We start from the raw sequence: 14,756 nt of genomic DNA on the forward strand, positions 1-14,756 counted from the left end.
GAGGCAGACAGATCCAACCAAATCCACCTTGAATTTTTGAAGAAATCTCTCCAAAAGTAGACTGTTCCTGCTCCACATGCTCAGGAACTCTGAACAACATACTATGTAAGAAAAAGTTTTGCGGAGACGGACCAAAATGGTGGTAGCAACGTCGGACAGTATTTGGGAAAGGCAGAAAGATCCAATCCAATCCACCTTGAATTTTTGAAAATATCTCCCCAAAAGTAGACTGCTCTTGCTGCACATATGCAGGAATTCTAGACAACACACTATGTAAGAAGGATGCTCAGGGCAATTTGGAGGGAGCCACGCCCATATTGCTGGGCCAATTCACTGCGCCCAGTGTCCTGGGAGACCTCAGCTCATGGTGCTATGCTCCTCTCCTCTGAGCTGCAGTGAGGGTCAGGATGTGCTTGGAGCAGTGGATCCCGCTCTCCAATGTGAGGCTGTGAGCCTCCACTTTCAGTGGGGAGATAAAAATCCATTGTTGCTAGGGAATTGGGCTCTCAGCTTTTGCAAATGACCCGCACTATTTTCTCCTTCTAAAATGTATATATGTATATATATGTATATGCATATACGTGTGTGTGTGTGTGTGTGTGTGTGTGTGTGTGTAGAACCTCTGTAAATGTCATGCCCACAGTGACAGTAACCAGAGCCCCCCAGGCGGCGAGGCCAGGGCTGGAGCCAGTGGGCCAGGCCCGGAGCCTGTTGCTCAGCAGCCCCAGAACTGGGGCCTGCTTCACAGCAAAGGGCCAGGGGTTTCTTCAACTGTGTGACCAGGAAGCAATAGAAGCCGCTGCTGTCTCACCTAACCTCTCAGCAGATTTCTAGACCCTCTATTTAAAAAAAAATTGGTTGTGAGTGGATCATCCTGTCAAAGTTCTGTTACTCACCTTCTGGCTCTCAGGTTTTCAGTAAGTGGGAATAAATGTGGAGAAATAGAAGCTCTAATACATTGTTGGTGGGATTGCAAGTTGGTGCAAACACTTTGGAGAACAGTATGGAAGACCCTCAGAAGAAGGAAAATGAAGCCGGGCGCGGTGGGCACGCTTGTCATCCCCGCGCTTGGGAGGCAGAGACAGGAGGATCGCGCAGTTTTGAAGCCAGCCACGCGCGCTGGCTTAGGAGACCCTGTTTCCAAATAAAAATGTAAAAATAGGTCTGGGAGTGTAGCCCTGAGGTCGAAGGGTTTCCAGGAACCCCAGTACCATAAAAAAATAAAATAAAATAAATAAAAATAAGTAAATTTAAAAAAAGAAGAAAAATGAACTTAACATATGATCCAGCAATACCACCTCTGGGTATCTACCAAAAAGAATGAAAATCAAAATACCAAACTAATGCATGAGCAACCATGGTCATAGCTGCACAGTTCACCATTGCCAAACTAAGGAAGGGACCCTGTAGAGGAGCAAGGAAGGTGACATATCTGAGGGGATAAGAGGGAGGATAAGGGGAACTCTTTAAAGCACACGATGGACTTAAACGTATCAAAGTCAATCAGGAAGCCGAGCATGGGAAGGTGGCAGAGGGAGGGAAGGGGTTAGAGATTGGGTAGTTGCTGATTGGGTGATGTGTGCATGTATATCTCCACAAGTTTTTGTTCCCATTGAGATATATGACTACAATGCACCAATAAAAATTTATTAAAAAAAAAAAAAAGATAGAGGTCCCAGGGAGCCTTGCTGGTGCTGAGCTGGTGAAGAACTTGGGCCAGCAGGTGGTGCTGAAGAACCCTCTGGAGCTCCCTGTGGTGGTGCAGCTGTGTGCTGGGCTCGATCTGGACAGCACCAGGCACAAGACTGCAAATAAGCCAGGTGGGAAGGACCTCTAGGGAAAAGCCCAGTTAGAGGAGCTAACGTGACCACTCTGGTGACAGGAGAACTTGAACTTTTACTGTTGTTTTCTCATTCAGTGTTCATTTAAAATGTTACCTGGCATTCCTCTCCAGGGAAAGACGAAAAGAGAAATTTAAAGAAAAATTAGCTACAGGAAAAGAAGGAAAACATCTAACAGCATTATTTCCTCAAGATAAGGACTGAGGCTATTTCAGTTTTGGGCAGCACCTCTCCTCAGGCAGGGGACAGATGAGAGCCGGTCTTTCTAGAAAACAAACGCTATGGTCCTGAAGCAGGGGCTGGTATGGAGAGCTTAGTACTTCACTTTCACCCCGTTAAAGAGTTAGGTGGTGCACGCTTGTGATCCTAGTACTTGGGAGGGTGAGATGGAGGATCTCAGTTCGTGACCAGCCTCGGCTACTCAGTGAGGCCCTCTGCAACTCAGTGAGACCCTGTTTTTAAATAAATAATAAAAAATAGGGCTGAAGGTGTAGCTCAGTGGTAGAATGCCCCTAGGTTCCATCCCCAGTACCAGAAGAAGAAGAAGAAGAAGAAGAAGAAGAAGAAGAAGAAGAAGAAGAAGAAGAAGAAGAAGGAGGAGGAGGAGGAGGAGGAGGAGGAGGAAGAGGAGGAAGAGGAGGAGGGGAATTATTATTAGCCAGGCGTGGTGGTGCACACTTATAGTCCCTGCGCTTAGGAGGTGGAGACAGGAGGATCAAGCAGGTTGAGAGTATTTGGAGGTTGATGCCCAACCCATTAAGCGCTGGCTTAAGAGACCCTGTTTCCAAATAAAAGTATAAAATAGGTCTGGGAGTATATCTTGGAGGTAGAAGGGCTTCCAGAAACCCCAGTACCACCCAAAGAAGAAGGAGGAGGAGGAGGAGGAGGAGGAGGAGGAGGAGGAGGAGAATCAAAGACGGTCTCCCCCCTCCCCCTCCCCTCCCTCCCGCAGGGCCTGCTGCTCATTTGCTGCCCAGGCCACGGGGATCAGCAGTGGCGAGGATCTGGCCCTCAGTCTCCGGGTGGAGTTCTGGCTCTGTCTACTCACTCACCTCTCTCCATCTTTGATTTTTCTGTTTACCTTCATGTGTGACCCATTGTGCTTGTCCTTGAGCTGATCACCCTCCCAAATCTGGGGGATTTAGGAGGTTGTTCTGGTGTTTGCCTTTGCAGGAAGAAGAGAGAGAAGCTGGGGTACAAGAGGGTCGTGGGGCCTGGAGTTGGCGACCGGCAGGGAGAGGCCTGGCCACGCGTTTCACTGGCTACGCGGGTGGGAAGCTGCTCCTGCCCACCGGCTCCTGTTTGCTCTTAGATTTGGAACAAAAGTTTCAAGTGCTCCCGTGCTGAGTCTTTTATTTATTTATTTATTTATTTATTTATTTATTTATATTTTGTGGCACTGGGGATGGCACCCAGGGGCATCCTACCTTCAAGCTACACGCCCAGCTCTTTTTTTTTATTTTATATTTTGAAACAGGGTCTCACTGAGTTGCAGAGGGCCTCACTAAGTAGCTGAGGCTGTCTGCTAATCACAATCCTCCTGTCTCTGCCTCCCGAATGCTGGGATTACAAGCGTGCGCCACCACGCCCGGCTCGTGTTAGGTACATTTAACTTGAATGGAAATGTCCACACTCTTGGCCATGTCCATCACCCTGCCTGACCTTTCCTGGATTGAGAATGGAGTGCGCATGTGGAGTCTTTTCAGCCTTTCAGCTCTCCTTCCCTCTCTCTGCCCCCTGCTGCCCAGGCTGCCCAGCAGATGGTGGGCCCCTTCGTGGCTCTCCCTGCCTGGTTCTAAAGTGGGAGAGGCCTTGCTGTCCCGCACCAGGACCCTTCTGCACCCTGCCACTGAGCAGCTGTCAAGGAGGCTGAGCAGAGGAGCTGGGTGCTTCGATGTTGAGGGGACAGAGTAGGAAAGCAGAAAGAGCCGCTTCCCTCTCCCTCAAGGACAGACAGACGGCCATCAGGAGCACAGAGAGACAGCTCAGGGCCAACTCAGACACCAAAATCCCGACTTACCAAGTAGTCCTGAGTCCTCCTGTGCCCGTTTGACAGAGAGCACTCTGTCTTGTTTCTGCTTTGATGAATCGGTTATGACGGGGAAAATGTTTGTTTTTTTAGCCTAGTTTATCTAACCACTGCAGGATTTTACACAACTGCACTAGAAAACAGGCTTTTCTGGATTCTGGTGCTCCCCCGCAGACTGAGTAGAGGCGGAGGATTCCTGTGTTTTGGAAGGGCAGGCAGGGCTGAGGAGAAGGAGGCAGCAAGGGCGGGGCCTCCCTCCAAGAGAGAGTGGCCACACTAATGCCCAGATGAAGGGAGCCAGGTGCAAAGTCCCCCAGAAAAATCCCAAGAGCTACGGGTTTCTGCACTGTCCTGGGGTGGGGAGGGGGGGGGTCTAACCAGTGTGACCCCAGAGCGGCTTGTCTGCGTCTACATTTAGCTTAGAGCCTTTCCCAGACCCAAACTCCACCTGCAAATTTCAGGAAGTACTAACCAGGGATATTTGTCTGGCTAGGATCCTAAGTGGGCTTTTGGGAGTGCAAGGGAGAGACGTAAGGAGTCTGCCATCACCAGAGCTGGGCGCCAGGAGCAATTGAGCGCCAGGGATACAGGCGCTCTGAGTTCCGGTCGGCTGGGTAGACCTTAGGCCCTCCCTCGTCCCAACTGGCTGCCTCAGGCAGGCAAGAGGCTCTGAATCAGGGACAGTGGCCCCGTCACACTCTGTTAGGATGGGCAGGGCGTGGTGCCTACACATCACCTGGTACATCTTAGACTGAGGACCTCTCAAGAACGTTCCACAGCAGGCAAAAGACAGCTAGTCCTCTAGCCACGAGGCCCAGGTGGACTCAGGTGGCCCCTCAGGCCTGGGGCGGGCATGGAGAGGGGAGAGTGGTACTGTTGGGGCTCACTGCCTGTGATGCCTTCAGAACCAGGTCACCTCAGGTCCTTTCTGTTTCCTCCAGTCCAGCCAGGGATCTGGCCTCTCTGTAGACTGGCTGGGAGGTAGCCCAGCTTTGCACGATTCCTAGAGTTTTCCAGCATCTGGAAATAGGAGAGCAGCTTGTATCCCAATGACAGATAAAGCTGGGGGCGGGGGTGGGGGGGAACGTGAGTGAAAGAAGGAGAGATTCCTGTGGGGTTTTCTTCCCCCTCCTATGGGAAGGAATGTGAAATCAATTAAGTCAATCCACTGAAATATACTCCATCTGGGTGACAGTATTGTCACCAGATAAAGCTGCTTATGAGTTCCTCGGAGGCAAAAGCATGCCTGAGTCTGGGGGTAGGACAGGGCCATGGCCTCCAGTTATGAGGGGTGATGGGTGGAAATCCCGAGGGATGGGGGTGACGTGCACATCGCTGGCGGAGCCCGGTGAATTGTCCTCTGCTGTCTCACAGCTGAGGCCAGACTGGAGCTGCTGCCGCCATTTCTTCCTTTCAATCTCATTGGGCAGATTGTGTGTGAAAGTGTTAATAGGTATATAAAAGACCTGCAGGGGAGACTGACCTCAGGCAACAGCTAGCTGATGAGATCCAGGTGTTCCTGCCGCAGAGCAGCAGAAAGGGCTGGGCCAGGAGGGGCCGAATCCAAAACAGAGCCAGGGACGGGGGAGAGGATGGAGCCGTCTCCAGGAGTTAGGATGGGAGGGCCAAAGGAAAATACATTTTTCAGCCGGGCATGGTGGTGGATGATTGTAATCCCAGTACTTGGGAGGCTGAGACAGGAGGGTCGCAGGCTCACACCCAGCCTCAGCTACTTAGTGAGGTCCTCTACAACTCAGTGAAACCTTGTTTCGAAAATAAAGAATACAGCTGGGCACACGCTTGTAATCCCTGCGCTTGGAAGACAGAGACAGGAGGATTGCGCAGGTTTGAAGCCAGCTGTGCTGGGTTAAGAGACCCTGTTTCCAAATTTTAAAAAAGTATAAAATAGGTCTGGGAGCGTAGCCCGGAGGTCGAAGGGCTTCCAGGAACCCCAGTACCACCAAAAAAAAAAAAAAAAAAAAAAAAAAAGAAAAAGAAAAGAAAAGAAAAAAAAAGAATAAAAAATTAGGCTGGGGGTGTAGCTCAGAGGTAGAATGCCCCTGGGTTCAATCTCCACATACACACACACACAAAGAAAAGAAAATACATTTTTCTTTTCCTAGAAACCTATAATTACTTTGACTTACTTGTGCATGTGTGTGTGGTACTGGAGGTTGAACTCAGGGATATTCTACCTCTGAGCTATACTCCAGCCCCTGCATTATTGTGTGTGTGTGGTATTGGGGTGGAACTCAGGGCTTTTCTACCTCCGGGCTATACTCTCAGACCTATTTTATACTTGATTTGAAAACAGGGTCTCACTAAGTTGCTGAGAGCCTCACTAAGTAGCTGAGGCTGGCTTCGAACCTGTGTGGTCCTCCTGTCTCAGCCTCCCAAACTCTGGGATTACAAGTGTGCACCACCACGCCCGGTTTATTTTGAAATAGGGTCTTGCTAGATTACTGTGTGCTAGCCTTGAACCTGCAATCCTCCTGTCTTAGCTTCCCAAGTACTGGGGTTACAGGCCTGTGCACCGTGCCCAGCTACAAGCTCATAGGAAGTTGCTTGAGCCTGAAGCCTGGGGCTTTAGCTCTCCTCAGTGGCTGGGAACCAAGGCCCCAGAAATAAGGAAACGGGAGTGGAGGGCAAGGCGCCTCCTGGAGTTGGCTCTCAGGCTACTTCTTGGTTATGAACAAACATTCCACAAGTAGAAATTCAACCACAAGGGGCCAGGTGTGGTGGTGCATGTTTGTAATCCCCGCGCTTGGGAGGTGGAGACAGGAGGATCGCGCAGGTTCGAAGCCAGCCGTGTGCGCTGGCTTAAGAGACCCTGTTTCCAAATAAAAAAAAGTATAAAAATAGGTCTGGGAGTGTAGCCCGGAGGTAGAAGGGTTTCCAGGAACCCCAGTACCACCAAAAAAACAAAACAAAACAAAAAATAAATAAATAAAAGAAATTCAACCACAAGGACAAAGAAGACAGAAACTTTCCTATCTCTGTGCCAGTATCCTGGGGCCACTGTAACACGGTACCACCAACCAGGCAGCTGAAACAACAGAAATTTATTCTCTCACAAAATCTGGAGTCCAGATGTCCTGAACCAAGGGGTGGGCAGAGCGGGGATCCCTCTGAAGGCCCGAGTGGAGGTCCTGCCTGCCCCTTCTGCTTCTAATGCCCCTACCATATATACTGGGACCTTGCAGGCTTAACATGGACAACAGGTGTTTTATCCTCCGTCTGTGATCCCTGCTGTGTGCAGTGCTGAGGCGGCCTCCACCTGGTGACTTAAGGAGCGCAGGTCAGGTCCGGGCCTTAGGTTGGTGCCCAGAGCCCCGAGCAGTGTTATCTGGAGGCTGGCGGCTGTCCCCAGCTGCACACAGTAGCGCTGGCTCCGGCTGCTCTCCGTGCCTGGGGTACTTTTGGCGTCTCCTCTCCATGAGTCTCAGCCCTTCATGCTGAGGCCCAGCAACGCTCAGCTCAGGTCTCCAGCTCCGGCTGCGTCTGCTCAGTAAGGATGCTGTCATGTCTATGCTTTTTTGATTAAAAGTTTAAGATACATGAGGTGGCTTTGTTTGAAGTGGGTTTTTTTGGGGGTACTGGGGATTGACCCCAGAAGCATTCTACCTACAAGCTAAACCCCCCAGCCTGCACAGCCTGATTTTACTGCTTATTTCAAAAGAGTCTCACTAGATTGCAGAGGGCCTCACTAAGTATTAGCTGAGGCTGTCCCTGAGCCTGCGGTCCTCCTGTCTCGGCCTCCTAAGGACTGGGATTACAGGCTTGTGCCACCCTGCCCTGCGGCAGTAGAGTTTTAATAGTAAACTCCTACCGTATCGTGAATGAAACTCCATTACAAGAATTTCACTTCCTGGAAGACAGCGCCGCGAAGCCTAGTCCCAGGCTAGGCTCAACATGCAGACTCCAACAGGGAGTGGTGCGGCAGACTTTCCCAAGTAGGGAGAGAGCGTGGCCAAGCGAAGCCAAGAAGCACTCACGGAAACGCTCCAGCGCTCCGAGAACTGACCTTAGGTGGCATGAATGTCTGCATCCTGGGGATCCTCAGCCTCCAGAAGCAGAGCTGGGAACTACTCATGACTGTGGCCCTGACACTGGGAGCTCAAGATACAAATCCTGCACCATCGACGGGGCCAGCCAAGTGCCCGGACGCTTCTGCGTGGACTCTCGGCCTTCAGGTCAAGGTGCTGAGTTAGGTAACGAGGCACACTTGGCTGAAGTAGACGATCACCGTGGACCGTAGGCGCAGGGAGCCCTGGCGCAGGGCTGCTCCTGGGCGGTGCACAGGCTCCCTCTCGTCTGCCCTCTTTGGGGAAGCCCAACTGCGCAGGCTTCCACTTCCCGCCATCTCTCTCCTCTCCCCATTGGCCATCCCTCGTGCTACCTTGGACCTCGTTCCTTAGTGGCTCAACAAGGGGCAGTGTCCCCAACTCTAAGTGCTGGTGGTCAGCGGAAGCTGCAAGTGCTTCCTTCTTGCTGTGCGTGTGTCCTGAAAGTGGCCTCTGTTCCCACCAGTGCCCTTCTGAAGGGGAGGATTGTGACCACTTGAAAGAGTGATTGAGAAGCTGGACACTGGGGCATTGTGCTTTGGGGACAGACATCCCTCGCTTCCTTGTGTGTAGGGGTTACTTACCTCGGTGCTTGCTGGACTGGGATGGGGTCGGGAGACCCCTAGGGTTCGCTAACTCGGCCGCTGCATTGCTCCTGTCTGCCCTGAAACAGCGTGACTAAGCGTACAAGTTTCCAGCCTCTGGCACATGCACAACATGCCAATCCATGCTCTGCGTTGAGCTCAGAGAGATGGAGGCAGGAGACTGGACTCACATGGACTCTTCCTCTTCCACCACCCTTACAGGAGCCCATCTCCCAGCCCCAGGCCAGCCTCAGCTCCTGGCAGCACCCTGCTTCAGTGGGATGTAGGTGTGGCCCATAATAGAACTGGGTATGGACCAGGGGAAGACTGCAGGAGAATCTTCTGAGCTGGCTGGAGCGCGGAGTGTGTGTGGTCCTGAGAGCCACAGGTATGCCACAGGACCAACCAGAAAGCAGGGCACGCCTGGGGTGGGAGGTAGGGGCCGGCTGTGGCTCCCCCAGCATGGCCAGGGCACCTGACAGGGCTGAACTGCGCATGTCCCTCCCCCCCTCCTGTGCAGGGATCTGGCTGGGCCAGCGGCTGAGGCTGCCCTCGCTCTGGGCCTGGGGAGGGTGAGGGGCCCTCACCCGGCCCCCACTGTCCCTCCCAGGTGACCGACAGGAATGGGTGGCTGTGACCAGGGACTATGTGGGCTGAGGGATTCCTGATTCCTGATGGCACAGAGCCTGCGATTTGTTCATTGACAGAATTAGTAGAACTGTCCACTAGACTGTGCTACGGCAAACATTTCAAGGAAGGAAAGGTCGCACCCTTCTGAGAAGACAGCGCAGAATCGAGCAGCTTCAGCATTCTTCAGTTACAATCAGTGCTGGAGAGGATTTGTGATTTCACACAGCCCTAAGTCTAGCCATGAATAGAAGTCGTGCCCTTTTGTGCTAAGATCCAGGTTGTGTTTTCCTGATTATATTATATTATTATTAATATTATTATTTTTTATTTTTTTGTGGTACTGGGGGTGGAACCCAGAGGCTTTTCTACCTCTAGGCTATTCTCCCAGACCTATTTTTTATATTTTATTTGAAAACAGGGTCTCACTAAGTTGCAGACAGCCTCACTAAGTAGCTGAGGCTGGCTTCGAACCTGAGCGATCCTCCTGTCTCAGCCTCCCAAGTACTGGGATTACAAGTACGCGCCACCATGCTGGCCTTTTATGTATGTGTACACACACACACACACACACACACACACACACACACGCACACACACACACACACACATATATACTTTAAAATACTAAATATAGCCGGGCGTGGTGGCGCATGCTTGTAATCCCTGCGCTTGGGAGGCTGAGACAGGAGGATCACACAGGTTCAAAGCCAGACTCAGCTACTTAGTGAGGCTCTCAGCTACTTAGTGAGACCCTGTTTCCAAATAAAACATAAAATGGATCTGGGAGTATAGCCCGGAGGTAGAAAGCCTCTGGGTTCCACCCCCAGTACCACACACAAAAAAAAGACTAAATATACATATGTACTAACATGCACGTAGGTCAGGTGCTGTGCAGCGCACTGAACAGCAGTGATATTGCCCAATTATTCTGACATCCTGTGAAACAGCTATTACTGTTGCCCCATTTCACAGAGGAGTAAAATGATATGGGGAGACTTCCCAGGCAGGATGAGCGGTCCTCGGGGCCACGCTCCTAACCAGGGCCTACTATCTCCAATTCCTTCTTGGCGCCCACCCAAACTCCTTCTTTCTGTCTTGCATGTGATGTCAGGGGTGGGGCCAGAACAGAAAACTGAAGCAGAGTTAAGGCTTTTAAACCAGGCAACGAGCTGGGTGTGGTGGGCACGCTTGTAATCCCAGCATTCGGGTGGCTGTGACAGGAGGATCATGGTTCATGGACAGCCTCAGCTACTAGGTGAGGCCCTTTGCAACTCAGTGAGACCCTGCTTCAAAATAAAGAATAAAAAATAGGGCTGGGGGTGTTGCTTGGAGGTAGAATGCTTCTGGGTTTCATCCCCAGTACCACAAAAAAAAAAAAAAAAAACCAATAAAAATTAAACCAGGCAACAAGGCAGGGGTAGAAGATGAAAAAGTTGTACCATGAGCCAATTTGATTCTTTACAAATATATAATATACTGTTCTGAAAACGAATATTTCTTATGATGATGATAAAAGTAATTTTCTTGTGTTAGAAATGTAGATGACAGGAGGGATAGTGGGAGTCAAATCACTTGAACAATTTAAACTTGAGATTATACACTATCAAATAAGGCCGACACTTAAAAACATTAAGAGTTCCTATTAAATGCTCGAGGATTTTTCTACAGAAAAGTGATATAGTTTCTTTAATAAATAAATTGTTCTCCCCACAAGAGAGGGTAACATTCTAGAAAAGCAAAGATTTAAAAGATTCATGAAACAAATGTGAAGCCTAGACTTTATTTGGATTCTGATTTGAATCCCCCCCCCCTCCCCGGTACTGGGGATGGAACCCAGGGGCATTTTACCTCCGAGCTACACCCCCAGCCCTATTTTTTATTCTTTATTTTGAAACAGGTCTCACTAAGTTGCAAAGAGCCTCACTAAGTAGCTGAGGCTGTCCTCGAACTGTGATCCTCCTGTCTCAGCCTCCCAAATGCTGGGATGACAAGTGTGCACCACCACACATGGCTATGGATTCTGATTTGAAAATCCAACTATAAAAAAGACACGTTGATGGAACCATGTGAGGAATCTGTGTGCTGTGTGCGGTGGTAGGCTGTTTGTTGATATGGAGGAGTGATTTCAGTGTTACTGGATGCTAACGGCACTGTAGGCCCCTGTCTCCCTGAAGTGTCCTGGGATGTGCAATGTCAGGGTTTGCTCTTCTCTGAGAGAGAAAACAAGCGGCCCTGTTGAAGACATGGGGAGAGAAAGTCCATCCTATCTCGGGAAATCTACAGCTGAATTGCTTAGTTAGAAGCTGGGCCTGAGATAAACTGAGAATCTGCTTAGGTTCAGAATCTAGGCACAAGAGACACGCCCCAGATAAGCTGCCAAAAGTCCAATGAACTTTCCTACTTGGACCTGAAAATGTTCTCAGAGTCTTGGCAGAATCTTTTGAGTGGGATGCAAGAATGGAATGATCCTGGCTAAATGTGCAGATTTCTTGGCAAAAAAAAAAAAAAAAAAAAAAAAAAACACGAGAAGATGCTCACCATCATTAACCACAGGGGGAATGCAAAATACCACAGGATCCTTCGCTCCCTCCCTCATGATACACAAGTGCTGGTGAGGATGTGAGGAAGGTGGAGTCCGCGTGCATTTGCTGCTGGGAATGTAACAGGGTGCAGTCTCTGGAGAACAGTCTGGCAGTTTCTCCAATGATGGACCACATGGCCCAGAAGTCTAGTCCTGGCCATAGACATGCAAGAGAAACGAAAACTTATGTCCACACAAAAACGGGAGCACAAATGCAAATGTTTACAGCAGCACTATTCATCCTAACCCAAAGGTGGAAACAACCTCCATGTCAGTCCACTAAGACAAGGATGAGCCCAACGAGGTTTATTCAGGCCATGGGACACTCGTGGGCCCTGAATGGGACTGAAGTACCAAGACATGTTACAGTGTGGACAAAGCTTAAAAATATTATTATTTTTAAGAACATACAGGCCGGGCGTGGTGGCGCACGCTTGTAATCCCCACAGTTGGGGGGTGGAGACAGGAGGATCGCGCAGGTTCAAAGCCAGCCGTGCTGGCTTAAGAGACCCTGTTTTCAATTTTTTAAAAAAATTATAAAATAGGTCTGGTAGTGTAGCCTGGAGGTAGAAGGGTTTCCAGGAACCCCAGTACCACCCAAACAAACAAACAAACAAAAAATATATAATTACCTAAAAGCATGACAGTTAAAGGAATTCCTTGGGCTGGGACAGCGAGTGCCTAAGATATTTGTAAGTAGAGCGGGTCCTGGGCACCCAGGGCATCCACCTGCCCAGGACTGGCTGGCTCAGTGCAGGCCACTAGGCCGGTTGCTGTCTAGCCTCTGATCCAGCAGGCTCTGGCTTCCCAGGCTCTACTCACCATTCTCCCGAGTTTGGGATCCATTGGACCAGTGTTCTGAAGCCTTGATCTCCCTTCTCTCTCTCTCTCTCTCTGCCTCCAAGGACTGTCAAAGAGGTAGTCCTGTCAGGGCCTCAGATGGTCTCATTAAATATCTTTCTGTGCTCTGACCCACCACATCCCATCCTACAAAAGGAAGAAGAGGCCAATATAGTGGCTCTATTCACATCTGGGAAACAAAGATGCTTCATTCAATTCAACAGCAGAGGAAGAAACAATGTCTCATGCACAGCTTGGGGTGAGGCAGTGCGGAAAGTCACCCCGTGCAGCTGGAGGCCTGAGGGGCTCCACTGGGGCTGAGGACCCCTGGGGGCTCCAGTGGGATGAGGGCTATCACCTTTGGGAGGAAAGGCACGCACATCCCAGCCAGCAGCAGAGCTGAGCGTGAGGCCTCTGGGCTCCTGGGTAGAATGTAATGAATGTTGGTTCCCTAGGCTGTGAAGCACGGCCAGGTAGGAGGCTTGAATGGTACAAGTGGGTTTTCTCTCAGTTCCAGAGGCCAGAAGTCTGAGACTGAGGTGTGGGCAGGGGGGCTTCCTCCTAAGGTCGAAAGCAGAATCTGCTTCCCCAGCTGCTGCTGACAGACACTCCTCAGCTGGCAGAAGCCTCTCTCCAGTCTCTGCCTCCACCCTCAGTGGACCCAGGGTCACAAAATCTTAGGTGTTTCATGAGCCAGTCAAGTTGACAATTCAGACTAATCATCTCTCTCTCTCAAATATATATGTAATATATATGTAATATATATTATATATATATATTTGTAGTGTACATTGTGTATCTATGGAGTATATATTGTGTTATTGTACATATGCAGTATACATATATATACAATTAAAGTATATACATAATACATATTCTAGGAACAAATCAAACACAAAGAGCTAAGGCGGGATGAGACATCTGGTTCCTGAAGCCATAGTGGTGGTGACTCTGGTGTAGGGGGAACCTGGGGAATCCAGGTTCTGAAAGAGAGAATCCAGGTTCTTACAGAGCTGTAAGAATGCGTTCCAGGTCCTCCACTCCACCCTATTAAATGTTGGGTGTGAGAGGCTCCATTCAAGTTCTGACCTGTGAGTCATAACAATCAGCAAGGTTAAACCTTCTAATGAATAAGGCCCATTTTTTTTTTTTTTTTTTGGTGGTACTGGGGGTGGAACCCAGGGGCTTTCTACCTCCGGGCTACACTCCCAGACCTATTTTCTATTTTATTTGGAAACAGGGTCTCGCTAAGTTGCTGAGAGCCTCATTAAGTAGCTGAGGCTGGCTTCGAACCTGCGCGATCCTCCTGTCTCAGCCTCCCAAGCTCGGGGATTACAAGCGTGAGCCACCACCATGCCCGGCTAAGGTCCATATTTTAAAATGTCAACTCTACATGTAAGTAAGAATACTTTCTACCCATTCCCAGAATTAGGCAGCCACTCCCTCGGGCAGCCATGGAGGACACGACGCAGAACCAACTGTGGGGTCAGCTTCCTGCCAGCCAGGGCGCCTGCTGTCGGCCTGTGTCCTCGCAAGTCCACAGCACCCGGTGGTCAGCAGCTCCAGAGGCCAACAGTCCCCTGGACACCCTTCAGTCTCAGTGGGGAGCCTTCAGCAAGATGCATACCTCGCACTGCTTTCCCCAGCTTCCCAGAGGGCGAATTTCTAGCAAGTTCTGTCAGTAATCACCACTCGGGCTTCTCCACCCAGAGCCAGCTATGGCCACACCCTTGCCTGCAGGGTCTGGACCTTGACCTCAGGCACAAAGCCCTCCTGTGTGTGCAGCCCCAGGCAGTGGCTGCCTCCTGCACCATCTCTCCCAGCTCTGGGACTCCATGGCTATGAAGTATAAGTCACACTTCTTTTTATTCATTCGTTCACTCATTTATGGTGGTGCTGGGCATTGAACCCAGGGTGTTCTGCCTCTGAGCTGCAGGCCCAAACCTATTTTATTTTTTATTTGGAAACAGAGTCTTGCTAAATTGCTGAGGTTGGCTTTGAACCTGAAATCCTCCTGTCTCTCACTCCCAAATACTGGGATTGCAAGTGTGTGCCACCATGCAAGACTTTAAAAATCCCACTTGTAGGAGACAGGAGAATGGCAGCTCGCAGACAGCCTCACCTACTTAGTGAACCCCTTCGCAATTCAGTGAGACCCTGTTTCAAAATAAAGACTAAAAAATAGGG

At 50.1% G+C, this 14,756-nt stretch overlaps 1 protein-coding gene across 1 annotated transcript in view; it reads right to left on the minus strand.

Moving 5' to 3' along the window:
• The window catches only part of CNDP1 (carnosine dipeptidase 1), a gene marked incomplete at both ends in the record, with an annotated part of 51,070 nt that extends 38,495 nt beyond the window's left edge, over positions 1-12,575 (minus strand). Inside the window, one exon of the mRNA XM_080714574.1 lies at positions 12,552-12,575. Coding sequence (XP_080570700.1) covers positions 12,552-12,575 — 24 coding nt within the window. The remainder of the gene's footprint in view (positions 1-12,551) is intronic.
• Positions 12,576-14,756: the final 2,181 nt, after the last annotated feature.

Source organism: Muscardinus avellanarius, assembly GCF_963383645.1.
Source record: "Muscardinus avellanarius genome assembly, chromosome: 17".
NCBI classification, from domain to species: Eukaryota; Metazoa; Chordata; class Mammalia; order Rodentia; family Gliridae; genus Muscardinus; species Muscardinus avellanarius.